We start from the raw sequence: 22,775 nt of genomic DNA on the forward strand, positions 1-22,775 counted from the left end.
CCAAAAACTTGTTAACTGGATATGGTCTATTGATTATTTTGAATTGTATCACTTTAGCTTTGGAAGGAGTGTAATTACAGGTATAAAGATACTTTCTGATGAAACTCAGACATTTTGACTTACAAAGAATTACAGATAAAGTTACAGCAAAAAAAGAGAATCCATTCGAGCTATTTTCTGGAAAATATGGTGACTATAAAGGAAAACAAACCTGAATTTTAAGAAAAGCTTTCCGCGAATTTAATTCAAGGACTCCGTTCATTATATCATAATCAATCAAATTTAAGCCTCCTTCTTCCAAATTCTTGACAACATGTTTTTCATTATGTGACACCATTTATTCCTTCAAATTATCTCCAATAGAATTTCAATAATTTTCATGATTAAATCCTTCAAAGCTGGAAAAGATGAGGCATAGCAGATTATAATAAAGAGACCCTATATTTTATACAATAAAACTTTTCTGAATATTGAGATACCTCTTATCATTTCAATTCATTTCAGTTCAATTAGATTCAATAAGATTTATTAATCCCAAATGGAAATTCTTTCGGTACAGCCCGTCCAAGAAGACAAATACGCAGACATTAATCACTGTATCTGAGGTCTTGCTGCCATGAAAGGCACTGTCCTCACAGTTAGGAAAAAATCCCATTTCAAACTTTATCCTTAGCAGGATACTGTTTGAGAAGTATGAGGAGTGCGTATGGATGAAAGTAAAAGTTCAGAATGGATGAAAGGGAACGTTTTAAAGAATAAACATTTATATTTTTATTTTATTTAGTTTATATCAGGAATTTTAGTCTTGATTCTTTGTAATTAAAGCATGATCTTTGTCTTTGGTTTATTTTTTTTCTCTATTTCCATTGTGTAAAATTTAAGGATAATTTTTTATTTAGGTTTTTATTTGAGCCTAAACTAAAATAGTATTATTATATCATTCCTCAATTTGTTACATTCTTTCCTTTGCACAGTGGTCTTTCTTTACTTTGGAGAAAAAATATGCAACCTTCCAGTTAAAGGTGTGGGTTTGGTCTCTTTTTTATTGCTCTGAGACATTTCATCAGAAAAATGAAATGTCAATGGCTGAAGATTCAGCCATTGACATTTCATTGACATTTGCCATGCATGGACATTGGGTTCGGTTATGTAATTGCCAATGTAAATGGCAATCCAAATGTAGTAATTCTTAAGCGATGTTTGCGACTATTCTAACTTTCATGCTCATTTTCCATATTGTTCTACTTTACATATAGAAATGATTATTATCATGTATAATGATCTACATCACTGAGCAAAGCTAATAAGGAACAGCTGCAATATGTTGATGAAAAACCATTAGACATTTCAAATAAAAAACAAAACATGAGCTGTTTACATAAACCTCAGAATGATGAGTGATGCACATCAGAATCAAAAAAGGTGTATTGTCCAGCAGCATTTAACATATACAAGGAAACTGATTTGATGGTAAGGTGCTAAATATAGACAAACATACAGATGACATAAGTGAAATTCAAAATGTGTAACAATCCAATGAAATTTATAGAAATTATGTGAAAAAAAGGGAAATAGTGCAACTTTTTGTGGAGCACGAGCTCCCTGACAGATACTAAAAAATATAACAAAATAATGCAACTAAATCAAATAGTATTTATGTCAAGGTGACATTCATATAATTTGCAACAGAGAGTGTCAGTAAAAAAATTGGGCCTTGATAATGAGTCTAGCTACAACCGGGAAGAGGTTCGATTTGTGGCAAGAGGTTTTGGAGCTGATGAGCAGAGAAAAGAGTGAAACAGTTTGATTTCACAGTGGGAGGGGTAAGCTGCAATCCTTCCTGCAGAATGCATTATCTGAAGAGAAGGACAACTGCAGACAATCACCCTTTCTGCAGAGCAGATTATGCAACCTGCTCTTGTCCCTGGTGGTGGCAGCAGCGCACCATATCATGATGGAACAGCTGAGGATGGACTCAGTAACGGAGGTTTATTAGAAGTGCTTGTTCTAAACAAGCCTAAAAGGGAACTGGTACTGATATTCCTTAAATCAGAGACCATCTTCACATTTTCCCAGCTTCACATGCTGCTTCTAGGCTGTCAGAAAATCTGTGACACAAAGCAGGCTAGAATCAGGCATGCTCAGCTAGGAGAGCCTGTCCTACAGGAGGGACGAGAGCAGAGGGGAAGGCCTCAAGCAGGATCCTAGCATAGGTTCCTGGGGGCCCAGGTGCTGCAGGACGTAGTGAAGCCTCATGTCTACTGCATCTACAGACCTGTTGGCTCTGTAGGTAAAATCAATGGATCAAGAAGTGGGTCTGGGATGGATGTCGGGTGGGTCAGCAAAAGACACTCAAAGGACTTTATGGGTAGATTGTATGAATCTGAAGTAATTTTGTTCTGTGTTCTTTTGGGAGCAGAAATGATTGGGGGAGCTTTGACGAGGGCTGACACATGGCATGTATGCTAGACAAACGAAAGCATGCATATAAACACACAAGGGTAAAGATCACAAAATCATAAAAAAGTGGAACAAATGGGGAAATTACATCTAAGAATACTGTGGAGCCAATTGTTAAAAACACCATCATCAAAACTATCAAGTGACTGTGCAACTGACTAATGTGATTGAAAAAAAGATCTGTAAAATGAGTATGTATATTTATGCAAAAAAAAAAAAAACAGTTGGCCATTTATAAAAATGAAAATACTGTGCAAAACAAGATACATAAACACTGACTGAGTTTGGATTGAGCAGTGATGGTAAGATTTCAACAGCTGCTGGGAGGAAGGATCTGTAGTAAAGCTCCCTTGTGCATCTAGGGTAGAACAGTCTTTTGATGAATAAGTTCCGAACCTGCTGTCTTCCACTGCTTGCACTGGGTCCAGGGGCATCCTCAGACAGAGCTGACCTTCATACTGCTTCTTCACAGCTGCAAATAAGCTGTTGCTGCGTGGGTTTTCCTCATGGTGATCACATAATTCATGAAAAATGTTAAACATATACATTAAAAGAGATGCCCGAGGCTCCTTTGGAGCAGTGGCATCACTTGCTGCCGATGATGTCACTCAGAACAGTCGGGAGTTCCCTCTTCTTCATTTCTGTGGCCATCTGACACCAAACGCAGGGAATACAGAAGGTGGAGCACAAGCAGTCATTGCACAAAGTGCCCTAATGAGAAAACAGAAAACAAAGAGAGATTTTAACCAGAACCACAACCAAAAGAGCCAGAAAGGACTTTTCTAACCAGAACCCCAAACAAGACAACAGTTATTGATAATAATGAGCATTTAAATGCATCAAAGATACATTTTCCCATTTATTAAGTAGTAATAAAGCAAAAACAAAAATGAAATTAGTAAAGGTACCAATTAAAGCTGAAATCTCTGAATAAACCATTAAAAAGACTCATCTACCATTCAATTGGGTTTTGGTTAGTCTATTATTTTTCTGAGTCATTCAAGTAATTATGTGGGTTTAACAACTTTCTCTAAATAAAGGTCTGATTTGTTACAAAAAAAAAACAAAAACCAAAAAAACCACATAAACCAAGTGCATGATGAACTGAAATTGAATATTGATACAGTACTCAGCTGTTCTTCTGTCAGTTTTTTTTTTTTCCCTAATAGAAACTTATATGGAGTTGGATCTGACGTTTAGCTTCATGTCCTTACTTTGATCCCGTAGCGGTGGCGCAGGGACACCCTGATGGTAATGGTGATGGGATGGACGAAGCCCAAAACATCAATCAGGGGGAGACACATACACTGACCAAACTGTTTTGTGGTTTTACAGGCGAAGCAGGGACAGCACCAGAAGCCGAAACAGCCTGGGAAGAAAGGAAAAGGGTCAGTCAGCGGAATCCTGAAGAAGTTCTGATCCCAATCGCTGGAAAGAACTATAGGGAGTGTGGATCACAACTCTGAGAATCAGCTAAGTTTAAAATAGTGATACTTTACATTGTTTCTTATCTTCACAACAGTCGCAGATCCCAGAAGACCAATCATTATCAGAAGAAACAACCACCATCTGTGGCTGTGTAGACACTGTCCAGCTCATGCTGCTCCCTGCAGGAACCCAAATCAGATCAGATTAAAAAGGTCTACTCCAGAATCAGTCCAGGTTCTGAAGGCTGGGGAGGATAACCTCATCTGGTAGAGACTGACCCCGGGTCTCTGAATGTTAAGGTTTCAGGTGAACCTGATCAGCGGGTCCGGTTGGTTTCGTCACTCAGTCAGTTATTTACAGTCAGACTCAGTGTCTGTTATTTTATTCGTCTCTTCTGTTCTTCCTGTGAAATCCAATAATACAGGGAAGTCTGATTCAAGACATCTGAAAAAAAATTTATTGAGTGTAGTTTAAACTTTACTTACCAGCAGATTAAAAATAAATGAAAGATAAATAAGTTTTGTTCTTCAGATATTTTGCTGCAGAATGTTCTGGATCCAGTGAAACCAGCAAAGCGGGAAGCAGATCTGAAACGTTTACATATGAAGCAGAAGGAAAAATCCTTCAGTAAATCTGGTTTTGTTGCATAATGACACACTAAGGTTATTTAGGATCTGAGAGAAAGGTTCAAATAATTTTTTGAATATTTCCTTCTTTGTCCCAGGATACAAAGGTTCGGTCCCCCATCTGTAGCGGCCATTGGTTTAGAGACTGGGACAGCCTGGACATGCCTCCAGTTTATCAAAGAGACCCAGAGGATATATAACCATGCATGCACTCATCATTGGGAGCAAATTACAGAATCTAATAAGCCTATAGCTATGTTGTTCCTGCAGAAGAAGGTAGCTAGAGTAAACAGAATACACCTGACCTGTGCATACAGAGTGGAGAACAGAGTGCATACAGAGAGGTAAAATGGCCCCTGCTAATGTAGCGTCTTTTCAAGCCAGGACACTTCACACTAGATTTGGTCAAAGCTACGTTATAGTCACAGCTGCCTGGAAGCACACTGACAGAAGAAAGGCTGCCCTATGCAGGGGCCACCAGGCCCTCTGACCCCCATAGGTAGGACATGAGGTTGAAAGGTCTTGCCCAATAATACAATGATTAAGACGAGTGGAGTGACAAAAAAAGGAAATCTCCATCCAGAAGAAGTTGGGATATGAGCCCCAGATCTTCTTGCTGCAAGGCATTTGCTGCTCCACCAGGCAGCGTTCAAGAATTATAACCTTTAAGAAGTTGTTTTTCCTTTATGAATCTAAAGTAAATGTCATAGCTTAGAAAAGTTGATAACAAATCATGCACCCTTTGAACTAAATGTGTCTAAAGAAAGTTGTTTGTGTGTGTGTTCTTGTTTTTAATACATTGTGGGGCACATTTTATGGAAAATAGCTTATTGTTGGGACCGACTGCACCTTGTGGGGCCCAATGCCTGCACCCTACAAGGGGAATTGCTGTTTTTTGGTCAGGGGTCACATTAAGGACTAATGTGTGAATGAGGGTTAGGGTTAGGTATGAACCTGTAATGATTAGGTTTAGGGTAAGGCTCACCATTAGGCCCCATAGAGAGATATTTTTTTTTAAAACAGCTTGGATGTTATTTTAATTAATTGTGAGTTATTTTTGTTGTGAATTTGTTGTGATATAAATAAACTGAATTAAAGCCATTTTAAACTATGATTTTTCCCCCCGTATACTTCTAGGGGAAACATCTATCAGAATCTGTGGAGTTTTGTAGTGCAGTGTTTCCCAACAGGGGTAAGCAAACCCCTAGTGGACTGCGAGTGCATTGCAAGCCGTACCTAAAAATATTTTATTTCATTAGGTAGTAAAATTAGATATGGCTGGGATCTGTTTCGCTCTTTAGGACTCAATCAGTCTGACTATAATGTGTTTTTTGCTCAGTATTTTTTCCCTGTTCATCAAGTTTAAATATTTTCATAAGGGAGCTCCAGTTTTATAAATACAGCTTTATAATATTTTATTTTGTATTTATTTAAATTCCTTACTAAGCTGCAGGCAACATGTTTATGTTGTTTTTTTTTTATTTGAGATGGAAAGCATAAAATGATAATAAATGCTCAAATTAAATATAATCAGTTATTGTACATTCCACTTTTGGACAATCATCCAATACTTTTGAATGAGAGGGGTACTCATGGTGAGACAAAATACCCAAAGGGGAACACAAATCAAAAAAGGTTGGGAACCACTGTTGTAGATGACCCAAATGCAGAGACGGATGGCTGAGATGGTTTTTTGCATATTTAATGGAGGCAGATGGTACAGACGTAATACATCCAGAAATGACCGGCAATGAACCCAGGAATCACAACTAGGAGACACTTGGCAGAAACAAACAAGAATGAAGAGAAACCGGCAATGGGGAATTGCACAGGAGGTGTATGTATGGGAGCTAGAACAATGAAAGGCTAATTAGCTGATAGGGAGCAGGTGTGGACAAAAGCAACTAGAAAAGGGCTAAGAGGAAAGTAAAGGACCCTAGGGGACAACAAAGAATAACGGGAAAAACAACAGGATCTAACTGTGAATAGAAAAGAACTTAAATAAAGCTAAAGGGAAATAAAACAAATTATTTCAACTAGAAATAGAACAATGAATAAATAATATCCAAAATGCTTAAAAGAGATAACTGAAAAAAATTACAAGGGAAAGTAAACTAATAATAATTCAACAATGATAAAAATCTTGAAAAACACAGGCTTAATAAAAATTAAGCCTGTGTCAGAACCCCAAAAGAAATCGTAAATAGAACCAAAAAGAATCATGACAGCATCCATCTAAAATGATAAAGTACGAATGTCATATACAGCAACATTATGTATTTGGATATATACAGAAAAAATGCACTCCTAAAGGAATTTGTTGGTAATGTAGATAATTTTAATATCAATATTGGAAAAGAGAAAGAAATGTCTCAGTGGGCTGTAGAATATGGTGGCTAAGGGGCCAAACCTGCAAATAAATGAAGTCACAGCAAATATAAAAAGTACTGCAAACACACGCAAATTAAAATGCTGCAAAGGGGAAAAGATGGAATTACAACTAACAGAGAGCAGCAAATGGCACACATGCTGCCGATACAAAACTCATGCAAATGATAAATTATCTGAACACACAAAAGGCACAAAAAGAAAACGTTGCAAAAAAAGCTGCATGTTAAAAAAAGCTAGCACTATATAACAGAAGTGCTGCAGACCACAGGATAGATGATAATCATCACACAGTCCTTCCATTGTGAAAACAGTCCACAGCTTCCTCTTAATATGAATCACTTATCAGGTTTTAATTCAAAGGAACCAGCAGTTTAACATGTCAGGTTTTTAGGTAGTTTGATCCAGACTCAGAAGCCTAGAAGCTAAATGTCTCATCCTGGGTTCTAGAAACACAAAGTGAGCAAATCTCTATTGACTTAAGAGATCCAAAACTATGTAGTGCTTTACTGGCCAATAACAGAATTTCAAAGCTGGTTGTTTCACACACAGTAAACCAGAGGGTTTTACCAGCTGGTTTTCATATTTTTTTTTTTGGTTAAAACTCCAGCAGAATCATTTTGGATGCATTGCCAGAATAAAGTGCAGACCCTTTGGCAGTGATCCAACCTTTAAATCTACACCCAGTTGCTTACACCGGATCTTGACTCTTAGAATTGTGAGACTAGATTAGAACGTTTAAAAAAAAATCCAGTTTGCATCCAGATGGACGTAATTTTGACCCACCGACTTATTGAAAATGTTGGAATACAGAGTCAGTGATATAACAAAACTTTTAGCATAAAGTGTCCCTTAAATAGAATTACAAACCACTCCTATTTTAAAACCAGTACAGTTTCCTGTATTTAATGTTTTTTTCTAATGAAAAGGTTTCCGGTTTGCTTCTCAGCCACTGATCCCTCCCCTTCAGTCAAATGTTGTTATTCTTGGCTCCTATACGTCCACCATCATTCTGTTTCACCTTTGCAAGCTGGTCCCTGTTCAGCATTGGTGAACCTGTCTTTGGAAATTTTATTTACCAGTTAAAAAAAAGCCAAACATTTTAGACATGAACTGGTTATAAAGACCTTCAACTACTGGATTTAGATGGAAAACAACAAAGTTTGTTCTGCCATTCAAATGACTGTTCACCACGTTGGAGAGACTGTCATAGCAAATAACATAGTACACATAGATATATACATATATCATGTATTTTGTCAAAATCACATTATGAACTGATGATTTTATCTCACAGCTCAAAATAATATCTAACAGAAGCACAGTTTGTAAAAGGAGGAAGCCGTCACTGTTTCCTGGTGTTAAATCTGGGCCTTTATTGTTCTAGCAGGGTATGCTTGTTTTAAAACCTCCTGCTGGGTCTGGCCCAGTTGGGTTATAATGCGGTCCTATGTAATCTACTCTAGTTTAATGCCACAGGGAAAACCAGAGCAGTTTCTAGACATTTCTTCTGAGTTTATCTGCTTCCAACATCCTCTGATATGAACCTTAACCTCAGAGCTGATGTTCTAATTGGATGATCCTCAGTACACCTCTCTGACTGAAGATGATGCTGCTTCATTTGTCCCGCTACATGTTTCTATGACGCTGCTGCATTAAATGATGTCAGCTGTAAGGAAAAGGGACCCAGCCTCAGAGCTCAGGGGCAGACCTCGTAGTCGCCTCCCTCAGGGCCTCCGTCTATTTGATAGATGTTCTCTATCGCAGAGCCTCGATGGTGCAGCTGCAGGGTGGAAGAGGTGGAGGTAAACTGGTCTGGCTGCCGCCGCTGTTGTAGAGTCCTGAAACAGAACCAAAACCAATCAGGTTTGGCTGTTCCTGTACAGATTAATTCCACACACTGATTTACACTGTGTTAGATCAACCCCCAATTGATCCCAGGTTAGAGGTTAGAGCGGTTAGAGTTAGTGGGTAGAGCAGTGCGCTTATGCTCTGAGAAGGTTGCAAGTACTTGGTTCAATCCCCACAGCCTGCACTCTGGGTCCCTGAGCAAGACCCTTAACCCCCGATTGCTCCCCAGGCACCACACGGTGGGAGCCCACTGCTCCGCAATGTGATCGGTTAAGATGTCGAAGTGAATTTCTCCATTGTAAGATTAATGATGTTCAACTATAGGGAATAAAAACCAAAAACACAGTGTTCGTGGAAATTTAATTAAAAAAGTACAGAGGAACAGAAAGCCAGTCATACCAACACGACTTCCTTTGCACCACAGCAGAACCACAGGCTGATCGCCTCTATGCCACCTCATGTTGAAACAGGAATTCATGCAAATGGACATTTCATTACATACAGAACAAGGAGATGCTGCACCAACTTATTTTTATGGTCCACTTTGTGGGCCTTCATGACTTGTGAGCCATACAGTTGAAAATGGAAAGGAAACACTTTAATAAAAAGATAAATATTATAAAGATTGATCTGCTATCAGCTTCTCGGTGGTGCAGTGGGTAGCGCTGCTTCCTTGCAGCAAGAAGTTTCTGTGTTAATTTATCAGCCTGGGGTCTTTCTGCATGGCGTTTGCATGTTCTCCCTGTGCATGTGCAGGTTCTCTCCGGGTACTCTAGCTTCATCCCACGGTCTAAAAACATGACTGTTAGGTTAATTGGTTTCTCTAAATTCTCCTCAGGTGTGAGTGTGTGCATGAATGGTTGTCCTGTGTGTCTGTGTTGCCCTGTGATGGACTTGTGATGTGTTGATTGATATGATATTAGCTACACAAGCAACTGGCTGTTAATTATTATGATAAAACAGTATCTCTCTGTTTTTTTACAAAACACATTTTTGTATTTTTAGCTCAAAAACCTTTACTATTTATGAAACCATGAGCTCATTGTTAATTTCTCTTTTCCCTTCATCATGACAACCTTTAAATAAATGTGAAACCAGCAAAAAGGATCTGGGGCAGTTAGTGGCTGATTTCAGTAAAGCTGCAGTGAAACATTAAAGGTCATTTGCTTGCAGAGACAGCAATGCTGCAGCTTGCTGAGACCGTGTGGTTACCTAGTCATCTCCACGGTGGTCTCGTGACACCTCGGGTCTTACCAAACACTTAAACAGTGACATTTGAAAGATGTTTGCATCAGCTAAATGTTGAGGTATTGGCACCAGTTAGTGAGAAAACCTCTAAAGTTTCCATTTCTGGTAAAAAGGAAATCTCTAATTCTAAAGAGCTTAGGAACTGAAGGTTGTGATTCAGAGAGAAAAGAGGATGGCGAGGAGTTTTACTTCATTTTATGTAATTCAAATACCTAGTAAAACTGTATTTTTATCTCTGATACAATGAGTAAGGATTTCAAAACCTTTGCAGAAATTGTCAGCAATTGACTTCAAACCAAACAAAACCTAATGTGTCCCTTTTCTAACAGCAATCCTTTTGGATGTATAATAAATAATGATGGACATTTGTGTTGTAAGTCCTAAACTCACCATATAAACCTCTACAGCTGACCAAAAGACAAATACTTTAAATTAAAACTGCAAATAAACAAATATTTGGGTTGAAAACAGCCAAAGTCCAGAGGAGACCCCTGACAGGACATATGGATCAGATGAGATTAAAAGATTGGATTTGAGTTTAGATTAAAGGAAGTTCTGAACATTTATACAATTTTGGCTCAGAGTGGTACGTCCTGTAAATTGTCTGAATAAAACATGATTAAATCTAAACAAAGCCGCTCAAAGGTGTAAGGAAAATAAGTCTCTCTATAGCAGCTTGACAGGCTTCTATCAGAAACAATTTGGTGTTTAATGTTTTGTCTGTTTGATGAGGGGTCCGTGGCCCCTGTTTTCTTTACAGGAACAACTGAGCATCATCAGCTGAGCATTACTCCTTACTATGTGCCTCTGAAACCTAGTGTGAGGTTTGTGGTTTTTAAACGTATTCTGTAGTCTCCAAGTTTCAGTCTGAACACACCAGGTTCCACTGATGTGTGGGAGACCATGACTCTTAAAGATTCATCATCAGTTTCCCGGAGGAAAAAGCTGTAATTAAGTCAAGTCATGAATCAGCAGCAGTTTAACAAACCAACAAGGTAACAAACTGCATGGAGGATTTATTGTAACAGATGAAGAAACATTAAGACACTCACAGTTTCAGCTGCCCCCATCTTCTGGCTGCAAAGACACAATGACATCAACATATATTAAAGAAATAAAACAGTTTTATTCATGATCAACAGTTGAAAAAGAAAGAACATCCTCTCTCAGATCAAGAACGTTAACTTCAATAATCATTAGGTTCTAATATGCATAATATTAAAGTATAAAAACACCAGTGGTAGACTCTGTTCTGCAAATCAGATGGCTGCTAGAACCAAAGCCAATTTTTCTTCTATTAGATTAGCTTTTACGCTAAACTCTGAATCTGCTAACAGACCAGTGGGCTTCCATTATATTACAATTGACATACTGTAGCAGCAACCAGCTGAAGGAGCCAGTAAGCAAACCAAATATCATACAGAACTAAGTTTATCATAATTTAAATGAGTTACCTAATGTCATAAAAGTTACTATTACATCTGTCTGACATAAATTGTTATGAAAAAATATTTGACCAACCCATTTGTCTTAACATTTTGTTTATTTTAATGAACAACCAAATGCTCATATCAACAGCTACGCCATTGTACTGTCAAAAACTATCCATATAGACATCCCATATTTATTTATTTTTTGTTCACTTTAGTCACAAGATACAAAGGGGTAGGTTTTTGATTTAATTACCAATGTTTTTTTGATGTTAAAATTGCTTCAATAACTTTCCTGTGACTGTATGTCTTTAGTTTGGTTAATTTAACGTAGTTTATTAAGCTAACACTTAGGTTAGCTGTGCCCACAACTAGAACGCTACATTAGCTTTTAGCAAAACTATGATCTGAAAGGCTGTATTAATACCTTTAACTGTACAAGGTCTCAGAAGTTGCCTCCATCTTCAGCTGCTAAACAGATGGTTTAACATGAGACTCTAAAATATGTTGGTAAACAGTGTTGGTCATGGTCACCTTAGTGACTGCAAATGGCCCAGGACCTGTGGAGACAGAACTAGCCCAAATCATCACATCTCCAACACTGTACCTTATAGCTTAGCAGCTATGTGATATTTAGGCTTGTCTTCTGTCCATTACGGTCAAATATCTCTGCTACAGCCTGATCTTTCCAGAGGACATTGTACCTGGGGTCTGTTTCAAAAAGGTTTACTGAAAACTCTATTGAGTTTTTTAAACCTGAAATAAGGGAAACTATGACCTTTCCATTTCACAAAGAGAGTTTACTCAACCTCAGTTTCTGTTACCATAGTAACATTCTCCCTAGAGCTAACCTGGTCGGGAGCAGGTTTTCTTCAGTAAATTTAGAGTGTCCTCTGTCTCTGCTCTCCTTACAGCCATCAAGTTTTTTTTTTTTTTCCTGATTAAGTCCGATTTTAGTTGAAAAAAAAATATTTACTGTCTTTTAGACACTGTCTGTTAGACAAATTGGGTTTTAAAAAAGTGATGTAACATGTCCTTTTGAGGAGGATCTTATTCAAGACAATAGGCATTAATTAGATAATTAAATACACTTAATAATTAATATGAGCAACATGTAGATCATTTTTTACAGTATATGAAGACCTAATAAAAAAATTCAGATTACACATAAACAAATTAATAAAAAAATATATCTTAGCGTTAGGGTAAGGATCCATTCAGTGATAACAACTTACTGAGCCATGTAGAAGTCTATAATCATAGTTACTCTAAAACAAACATCCAGAGAATCAAGTTGTCTGATTTATAAATGATTATTTTGCATGTTATTGCATTAAACAAGTAAAACACACACAAAAAAACTTAAAAACACCAACCTATTGAGTGCAATTACAGATAAATATTTTTCTAGCTCTTGACAAGGTTTGCAAACAGTGAAGCAGGGATTTTGAATAACTTCTCTTTAAAGATCCATAGATCCTTCTTGTTTTGGGGCTGTAGCTGGGTAAAATGGACTTTATGCTGCGTTCAAAGGTTTTAGATTTAGATCAGGTCTGGAGACTAACTAGGCCACTCTAGGGCCTTGAGATGATTCTTGCAGTCACTTCCTTAGTTGCCCTTACAGAGGGAAGAAGGTTATTGGCCAAGGTCTCCAGATACATGGTCCCATCCTTTAAGGCCGTTGGCTTTGTACTGCTGTGTTGTTCTGGGCTGATCCTCACCTTCCTCACTATTTCCCATAAAGGTCAGATCGTGCATGGAGCCCCAGACCAAAAGAGGTTGACCAGTATCTTGAACTTTACAATCCTAAATTAGCCCATCCTAGCTTTCTGCATATTAACTGTTTTATCCGTGACACTGAAACAGCTCTCTGGCCTTTGCCATTGTGGAGACATTTTAGTTTCTTTTCATTTAGTGTATGGAAAGGTGTATTTTCTAGTGATAACAAATTGATGCATCTATTACAGGTAATGAGTGGAGAACAGGAGGGCTTCTTAAAAAAACAAAATTAACAAGCCTGTTAGGAGCACCATTCTTACTGGTTGGTAGGTGATCAAAAACTTATTGCATGAAATAAATTAAAAATTTACCACTTAAAAATTATCCTATATGATTTTCCAGATCTTTGTTTTAGATTCTGTCACAGCTGTAGATTACCCATGATATAAAAATGTGAGTGGGAAAATCTGCAAAGCCAGCAGTGGGTTTGATATTTATTCAAAGCTTGTTCTTGAATTAAATTTTTAGTGTTACCAAATCAGTCAGAAACAACTCACCCATAATGAAGAGTCCGATTATAGTGACAAGAACCACCAAGAAGAACAGAACGCACACCAGAACCACCGTCAGCATGTTGCCCTTCTGCTGAAGCTACAAACAGAAACATGAAGCGTCTGTCAGCTGAGGTGATAATCATTCAGGAAATTATCTGCTCAGTCATGGTTCAGAGAGATACTTTAGATTGTTTTACAGCAGTTGTTCATCTGAGACACAAATCATCTAGACAAATACACCTGGTGCATTTATAGAACAGAAACCAGAACAAAACTGAAAGAAGAAAATGGTTCTTTTAATGTAGGGTAATGCATCCAAGCATATCAGTAGAGGTGTAGTGGTAACCAAGCAAACAAATGCTTTAATTGAGACCATATGTTTTATAGATACTGTTTGAAACAACCTGACTCTACTTACTGGATTTAGAAAACAAAATGTTTCCAGTAGCAGGAAAGAATGAAGTGAACAATAGACTGAAAAATAAACTAGCTTTGAGGTTTAGACCTCACTGTATTTTGATCAGTTGCACTGTAAACTAAGTAAAATGTATAGAATTTTACATTTACCTAGAAGAAAAGGTTTTCTGACAGAACAACGTCCTGAACCACCTCACCGGTTGAAAGTAACCAAACCAGCTCTTTGACTGGGTTTAAAAAAAAATACCCTAGTATATATATATATACTGATACACAGTGCTCCATTTGGTCAAACATGACCTGGTTTCTTAAAGGCATAACTGGAAAATGATTATAGGTCACACTAGTGCTACCAGCCTTAAGGGCTTGGTAGTGTTAGAAACCTCAGTTCAGATTTTATTTCAATTCTTTGTGTAATAATTTGAAATACTTTCATAATTTACTCCAATTTTGAACAATGAGACATCTGAAAATAAAGCATGAGAACAGCAATATGCTTACTGAATATGGATAGAAAAAGCATTTCAGTAGGGCTGGACTAGGGGAGAAAAGTGTCCTGGGAATTCCTGACATGAACCGAGACACATTTAAGATGAGAGATGAACTTTAGATTTATCTCTTAAGTTATGTATCTGTTGTTCCCTAAATGTTTATTTGATTTTTTTTTTTTAAGTTCCATATCCTACAATATTTTTGTCACCTTGTATAATTTTATGGACATGATGTTGTAACGCCCAACAAGGCAAGACTCCTGACTAGTTCGTAGCAAAGGCAGAAGTAAGTTTGATTATAGAGCCTGTATGTGTAAATAAGCAAGCAAAGTATCTCTTAATAAGTCAAATGAATCCTAGTTTGCATGGGGCTACGATAGACTAGCGACCTGTCCAGGATGTACCCCGCCTCTTGCCCATTGACAGATGGAGATAGGCACCAGCACCCCTTGTGACCCGAGCCGGGAAAAGCGGGACAGAAAATGGATGGATGGATGGATGGATGGATGGATGGATGGATGGATGGATGGATGGATGGATGGATGGATGGATGGATGGATGGATGGATGGATGGATGGATGGATGGATGGATGGGTTCAGGGCATATCAGACAAAGTGGGTGAAAAAGGGTTCACATACAAAAGAAGTTCAAATCGAACAATAGAGCACCCCTTTGATCAAACAGTAGAAGATCTGACAAGACTTAGAGCTGTTAAATCAAGAAGTCTAGATGATTTAGGTGTTAAAGAGAGTGTAGCTGGTTTAACTAAAGCTTTGAATCAATTTGACTGTATGATCTGGTGAACTGTAAAGTGCCTTGAGATGACATGTGTTGTGAATTGGCGCTATAGAAATAAACTGAATTGAATTGAATTAAGATAAAAAAAAAAAATGATCTAAATGCAGCTGTTTGTTACTGCCACATCAGGGAACCCATACACTGGGATATACGATGTTTAGTTTTAAGCCTTCAAAACAACTTTTAATTGAATTTACTTCCATTTCTATGCAATGAGTGAATGAGTTACAATTTAAACTAGGTGACACATTTTAAACACCAACATTAATATGTAGACTTGTAGACTTGGAGTTTAAACAAACATTTCTATGTCGATCACTTTGTGTCTATAAACAATAATTTAAAAAAAACAAAATGAAGCAGGTAAAACTGTGTTGTAAAGAGATTTGATTGCACCTAAGAAAAAAAAAATGCTATTTGAACAAGTGCAACCAGAGCAAAGCATCATTTCAGAGCCATTAAACAGGTTTGAGAAATTAAAAACAAACCCAGGTTTCAGTGACAGTCACTACATGTTGAATAGCAGTGGTGGGCAAAGATCAGTTAATTAGCTAAAAGGGGAACTAATGTTTTGTTTGTTGTTTTCATGAATTTGGAAAACCAGGGGTTTGTTTAACAAAGCAGGTTCAACAAACTCAGTTTTAAATTCGAAAATCTACATTGATCTAGCTTAAGGTTGGAAACTCTGAGTTTTGAATAAGGCTGCTGTGAGTTAGTTCAGTCAACTCTAAGTAGGTCCTCGCAGAGTTGAGCACGTGCAACAAGTATGAAAATTATCAGTGTAGCCGCGATTCGATGAGTCACCATGACAAAAAGCAACAAGAAGTGACTAGAGATTTTAATGCCGAAATAAAATAACAACTTGGACAAACTGTTAAAAAGACAGAGCTACAGCGCTACAGCAGCAAAGGAGAGGGAGATGACGAAGGAGAAGATTGACGCTCGAGATAATGCATAGGTTTAGATGAGTGCCCAAAGACAGGCCTTTTTCAATAACATATTTTCTAAATAATATTTTCCCAGCAGAAACTGGATTTCAGAAAGTAAAGAAAAACGAAATTGTACTAGTAAGAATTAAGTTTTATATATCTAGAAATGTCGATTAAGCATTTTAAGTGGCTGTTTTGACTTTTTATTTGATCAACTTGAACGTGTAATGCCTGAATGAGAAAGAGAAATGTTAGATAGATCCTAATGTTGTGTGCGTTTAAGAAATTTATGAGCTTTATGAGTTTATGAGTGCTGGTGTTTTTTGGTTGCCTGGTTAAACAATGTGAGGAGCCCCTCTGTGCAATCTTGGAAGTCAACCTTACCACATGTTTGAGTTTCTTCAGGTTTTACAAGATAAAATGCAAGAAAACTAAATAACATTTTAAAAGCATGAAAGTAAAAAATAGATGTGAAAGCATGGTAGAAACCGTTTCTGGTTTATATAAACAATACCAATCAAATTAGAAATAGAGGTTAACTGAAAATTAACGATGCATACATATTAAGAAGAGATTAATTTCATCATTTAAAAAAACATAGAAAACAGACAAATTTTCAAAATTGCAGAATATAGAGAGTAAAGCACACATTGTTCAACATAGACAATGAGGCAAAGGGATCTATAGGGTAGAAAGCAGGTTCCAGATGGGAACTAGTCTATATTGCCAAGAAAGGCATGATGCGCTGCAAAAACAAACAGTGGTGCATCATAAATGAAATCTATTAGGTGCTACTTTAGCTCCACAAAGAGCCAAAAAATGACCTGTGATGTTTGTGGGAGAAAAGTGAGAAGTTGTTGCAACAAGACAACATCTTCAAATACTCCAGGTTCAACCACAACACAGAATGTGCAGACCTGATGATGAGGACAGATGAGAAGAGCACAGGCGCTGCTGCTGCTAGAAGGCAGTGCAGTTAAAGGCTAGAATATGTGGAACTTTACATTAGTGTTGTACCAATACAGATACCAGTATTGGGCAGGGCCCCTGATCCAGCACTAAAATGGTGGTATCGGTATCGGCAAGAACCAACAAAACCGATACCATATTGAGAGCCAAAAGGTTATTCAACTTTTGTCACCCATTTTAGGTAGGCGATAAAAAGTTCTACTGGAATACTATTTTACATTAGTCTTTTTCCAGCTTCATAAAGGTAGGCAGCAGCTTGACAAGGGGTTATTACACAAGCTAATGAATAAATACATGCTTCCAACAAATATCTACTTAATTGATCTTTTAACACAGGCAAGAAACTGTTCTGTTTAAGCAAGATTTTTTGACAAGTTAATCATTTTAAGTTGATAATAATGATCATACAGAGCAATTCTAATAAAAAAAGCTTTGGTAAAATGTAAAAAGAAATAAAACAAAATAAGTCCAATTAGTTATAAGTTTAATTCATATTTAAAATATGGGTGTTAACAATTTACTGCAATAGTGATGGATTTATTTATTTCACTGATTATTTCAAAGTTTTTTTAATTAGAGCCACTTAATATTATACAGCATTGGTTTTGCAGCATAGGATTCACTTTTTTCTGTTTCAAATGTCTTTCTGCTCCTGCAGATTATTTCATTCCTACTGAGCATCTACTATAGACTGTTAATCAGCCATTTATTAAGGTAGGGAAACACCTAACAGAGGGTCCTGAGGAGCAAGTCTGAAAACCCCTGTTATAGAACACACGTACAATAGGTTTGTACATTTATTAAATATATCAGGGGTAATTTAAAAAAAGTACTGTATCACAATTGGCAATATCAGACTTTATTTTATTCAGTATATAAAATAAATTGGTAGCATTGAACATATTTTCGGGATATGATTAAAGGGATGTGATCTGTTAATTATCACACAAAATAATTATGATAAGGAAGTTAGAAACAGGCTGGAAACAGTTATTGCAACAGTTGTCTTAGCAGTTAGCTTTAGCCTTCATAAGCTTATTTTTGAGAGTTCAGCAGTTGAGAGAAGCTAATGTTTTAGATAGTGTAATATAGATAAGTGAAGCTAACTTTGTGGTTGGGTGTGCCCACCACTACTAAACTAGTGTGGAGGGCAACACATTAGATCATTAGATGACAGTCATATTTTTCTGACCTCCATTTTTAGACTCTTATTTATAAGTTTCATATCACAAAGTTGAAGGTTACATAAAACTAAACAATGAAAATCGAATGAATCTGCAGGTTATGATGGTTGTTATTCATGCTTTTCTAACCTCAGCTGTGTTGCTGCTGTTGGTGTAGGGAGTCAGGAGGTTGTCTGTGGTCATGAGATCTGATAGATGAGGAAATGAAAATGGATTATTTTAGAACAGCTGCATCAGCAGCATGATGACAGAGAGGAGCTAAGGAGCTGCACATGCAGAAACAAACAGGTTACAAAACTGGACAGACATTATTCAGTGTTTCCTTCTCAGCATCAACTTCCTTTTTTACTCTTTCATTAGACCTAATCAGCGAACATTCAGAGTTTATTAGATGGTTGTTGGCTCTTTCTGCTATTACTGTAAGCTGTGAATGAACTGTGGGTTTCCCTACCTGTTGTCTGAGAAGCATCTGTCCTCTGTGTTTGCGTCAGTGTGCCTGATGGCGCTGACGTTGACAGGTCTGGAGCTGGAGATCAAAACAGATAATTATAATAAACATTATGAGAGAATTAGCCAGTTCAGACTAATTTAAAATGAAATGAAAATGTAAATGTTTTAAGAGCTTCAGAAAATCCAGAAAACTACTGAAAAGGACCTTTTTTAAAGGTTGTAGGAGGAGATCTGAATAACTGAAAGTCTAAAAGGACAAAAGAAAGAAATGGAGTTCTGGTCTGGACCAGATCTTCAAAACATAAAAGTGGAAAAAATGATGTCTAAAACACTTTCTTCTGGTTCTGGCTACAAAAATATTGATGGTTTTAATTAGCAGTAAACTCTAATGGTGACTCAGATTTCAGTGTTTTTAACTCGAAGCTTCAGTTATGCTGCTTTTAGAGAACTAAATAGGTCTGCCCTTTTCTAACGCTGTCAAGTTCCATTGGCCTGATGTGTTTAGTGCATTTTCTGTGCAAACATCTCTTAAAAAGTTGGAGAAAAAAGATGGCATAAAGAAAAAGTCAGAAGTTAGAAAAAACTCTGTACCTGAGCAGGTAAAGAGTTGACACATGGTCAGTAAGAACCACCCAAGAGTAGAAATTACCAAGCAATCTACGCGAGTCAATAAAAAACTACTAATGGCATAAAATGATCTAAATGGGATTTAACACTCTTAATTCACCTATACCATGTCACAGTCTTCTAGTTCCTGCAGCAAAGCCCCATTAAAACTATTTATTATAATCATTAGATGAGAAAAGATTTGAACACTTTAACATGTTGGAAAAAAAAATCTCAGAATTAGCACAAAGGCCCCTACAGATTGATACATCACACAAAGTTTAAAGCTCAAGAGCTCTTTGGGATGCTCCAGCTTTTAAACCAAATGTAATCACTTTATTGAGTGCTTCCTTAGTTGATCAGTGGAGGAAAAACTATGTAACAAAAATGGTCATATTTTTTATCAATAGATTTTTCTTATTTACTTGTACATATTGTAACAACAGCTTTCGGTTTACTCAGGGGAACAATGTGTGACAACTCTCCAGCACCCCACAGTTTCCATTTATTGAAGAAGCTACAAGAACTCATGTCAGCAAACACTTCACCATGAGCTGATGCTGGTGATCTTACAAGGCAAAAGTTGAAAATTATGAAATATTTAACAATGAAGGAGCAAAATGACCAGGGATAGCAAGAAGCAGAGTTAGGAAAGCAAAATCTAGTCAATGAATTTGTTTGGGAAAACTGAATCTAAAGACAAATACAAAACCTTAGTTCTCTTAACCTCTGGACTGGGAGCTAAAGCGTGTTAATCTTCAAGGGTTAGCATTCAAGGCTCATTGTTCATTCACAACTACAATGATGGAAAAAAAAAACACTGATCCGCACAATATTTCCAGCCTATAAACAGATTTAAATCATTTTGCATTACAAAGTATAACCGGCTGAATGTAACTTAAATCAAAAAGAACTACTGAAACAGTCAATGTTGAAAATTTCAACTACTGTTGATGTGATGTGGCCATCTCATAGCAAATACCAAGATAGATTTGGTCATGTTTGATCTGGTGATTCTGACTTCTGAGTACGGACGTAACGATAGCATAGATGAGAAACACTTTATGAGAAAAATTTGCTTATGGGATTTTTTTTATAAGCAACAAGATCTCTGTTCAACCACTGAAATTTTAAATTAAAGCATAGATAACATTTCCCTAATCATCCATCCAGTGTTTAAACACACTAATTCTTGCTGGGTCTTAACAGCAAGGATTAGTCCAGTTCTGTCCAATCCAGGGTATCAGAAAAGCACACAGGGCTAACATGTAAAAATTTACTCCCAAACAAAATCTAGAAAGGCTGATTAGCATTTCTAATGTCTGACTAGAAGCTATAGTACCTGGAGAGAAACCATGCAGGCACAAGAGAACAAACTAACTCAAAAAAGGGTAAAAAAAAAAAAAAAAAAATACCCCAAAAAAAACAAAACAAAAAAAAACATGTGAAATCAAGAACCATCTTGTTGTAAAGCAACATATCAGGCAACTGCACCATCGTAACATGAATGGGATTTTTTGCTGCACGAACAGAGTTTTTTTACATTTTAATTAATGCTATGCTAAGTTGAAAAAATGAAGTTTTGCTCATATTAGAGTTATGAATTATAGCTATTACTATAATTCCCTCATTCAAAGATGAGCAAATTATTGGCATTAAGGTTCTACACTAATCAGAAGGCTTTTAACTAAATGTTTTAAACGTATACTGTAAGTTCTTAATTGACAGTTTTGAAAATAATCTAGATGAAAACTCACATTTCTCCATATTAAATAACTAAGAAAAACTTGGAAGAAAAACTGGAAAATAACATTAGACTAATTCAAGTAAAAAGTGTTTCTCCAATAAAACAGATTTTCAGAGCAAAAAGGGACATTGATTTACTAATACTGGCTTTGGAAGATAAAGAATTTCTCTAAATATCTGTATTTTCTCACCTTTTTCAACTTTCAACTCAAACTGATGTTTCAGATCATTGAACCACCCAGGTATCTCCACTCTGCATCCATAAAGTCCAGCATCTTCCTCAGTGAGGTTCAGGATCGTCAGAGAAACGTCTCCTTCATCCAGTCGTCCCAGTAGCTGATACCTGCTGGAAACTCTGGTTTTCTTTATAACTTTATATCCATCTGTAGAGATCAGCTTATTGTTGCAGCCTCCCGTTGCTGGTATCTCTCCTTTATTCCAGCAAGCATGCGACGCTCCTTCCTTTTTGATATCATATGTACAGTTCAGAGTCACATTCTGACCTGTTTGACCAACAACTCTGATTCTTTCACATCCTGACACTGAAAAACAATAAATAGAGTTTAGTTTCACAGATGTCAGTTCTAGAATCTAAAATCTGAATATGAAATATGTCATGTATCAGTTATCTGCCACTCTATAAAACAATCTTTGGCACATTTATACAATACCATGTTATATACATGTTATAAAAGACGTTTAATCATAGTTACACTGTTTGATGTAATTTACAGCCACTGCATGGTGATGATTGACCCCAGCATTTTATGAAGTCTCAAACAAAAGTTAAATACATCAAACTGAAGCATCTCACAGATTGGTAGAGCTTCTCAACTCAGCTCAGATATTTATGTCCTGCTTCAGCTGCTTTAGTTCTCTTAAAAGGATTCATGATTCAGATCTTTCAGACAGATAGCATTACTTTATTAGAAACTACATATAAGTAAAATGAGGGAACCACAAACATAAAAAAATCTGTAGAAACAATTAGAGCTTTAATATTCCTCTAAATGGCAGCACAGTCTATAAAGATTATGTTAATGAGCCATTTTTTGTTCATTTTAGCTTAAGAAATAATAACAGAACATAAAAGTACCTGTGAGGAGCACGAGCAGCAGCAGGACCTTCATGATGAACCAGCCATCATCACCCAGCAACATGTTTTTATTCACAGCTGCTGAAACTCTGACCGTCACCACAGCTGCAAACTCACTGCATTAAGAAAGGCGTTCACCAGAGCTACAGCTGAGAGGAAGCACCAAACTGAGGACATAAAGAGGAAGCCTTCAACAGCGTCTCTGTCAGAGAGTGTGTTGCTGTTAAAACCACAGATAATGTTTCTCATTCTTCACATCCTTTAATAAAACCCTGAGGACAGAATCAGGTGGTCTTCTTAGTTTCTGTATTTCTCTACAGTTAGCAGTTTTATTATCAGCTTTAATCTTTCAATGAAATGCTCAAGGTTATCACAAACACAGCT

The 22,775-nt window shown here is 36.9% G+C and overlaps 2 protein-coding genes across 2 annotated transcripts; both read right to left on the reverse strand.

Annotated features, from left to right (window-relative positions):
- Window positions 1-806: 806 nt before the first annotated feature.
- Window positions 807-4,167, reverse strand: LOC119785704 (cornifelin homolog B-like). Its single transcript, XM_038288473.1, has 3 exons — window positions 3,960-4,167; window positions 3,675-3,829; window positions 807-3,171 (listed from the first exon to the last, which is right to left on the reverse strand). Exons 1-3 carry the CDS (start codon window positions 4,057-4,059, stop codon window positions 3,046-3,048), a joined length of 381 nt encoding a protein of 126 aa, XP_038144401.1. The 5' UTR covers window positions 4,060-4,167; the 3' UTR covers window positions 807-3,045.
- Window positions 4,168-10,908: 6,741 nt separating this feature from the next.
- Window positions 10,909-22,531, reverse strand: LOC119785705 (hepatitis A virus cellular receptor 1 homolog). Its single transcript, XM_038288474.1, has 6 exons — window positions 22,392-22,531; window positions 21,487-21,837; window positions 18,945-19,019; window positions 18,623-18,681; window positions 13,708-13,801; window positions 10,909-11,078 (listed from the first exon to the last, which is right to left on the reverse strand). The coding sequence occupies exons 1-6, from the start codon at window positions 22,453-22,455 to the stop codon at window positions 11,050-11,052; spliced, it is 672 nt and encodes a 223-aa protein (XP_038144402.1). The 5' UTR covers window positions 22,456-22,531; the 3' UTR covers window positions 10,909-11,049.
- Window positions 22,532-22,775: the final 244 nt, after the last annotated feature.

The sequence above is a fragment of the Cyprinodon tularosa genome, unplaced genomic scaffold (assembly GCF_016077235.1).
Source record: "Cyprinodon tularosa strain WSP-4 unplaced genomic scaffold, ASM1607723v1 ctg256, whole genome shotgun sequence".
NCBI lineage: Eukaryota > Metazoa > Chordata > Actinopteri > Cyprinodontiformes > Cyprinodontidae > Cyprinodon > Cyprinodon tularosa.

Bases quoted from the DNA above. Each gene is read 5' to 3' on its own strand.
- LOC119785704 (XM_038288473.1), bottom strand. From the start codon at position 4,059: ATGAGCTGGACAGTGTCTACACAGCCACAGATGGTGGTTGTTTCTTCT. The intron at 3,830-3,959 runs GTAAAGTATCAC...CTTTCTTCCCAG, and splicing joins TTGTGAAGATAAGAAACAAT to GCTGTTTCGGCTTCTGGTGC. The intron at 3,172-3,674 runs GTAAGGACATGA...TTTTCTCATTAG, and splicing joins GCCACCGCTACGGGATCAAA to GGCACTTTGTGCAATGACTG.
- LOC119785705 (XM_038288474.1), bottom strand. From the start codon at position 22,455: ATGTTGCTGGGTGATGATGGCTGGTTCATCATGAAGGTCCTGCTGCTG. The intron at 18,682-18,944 runs GTAGGGAAACCC...CTCATCTATCAG, and splicing joins AGATGCTTCTCAGACAACAG to ATCTCATGACCACAGACAAC. The intron at 13,802-18,622 runs GTTAGAAAAGCA...TTCTGTTTGTAG, and splicing joins ACAGCAGCAACACAGCTGAG to CTTCAGCAGAAGGGCAACAT.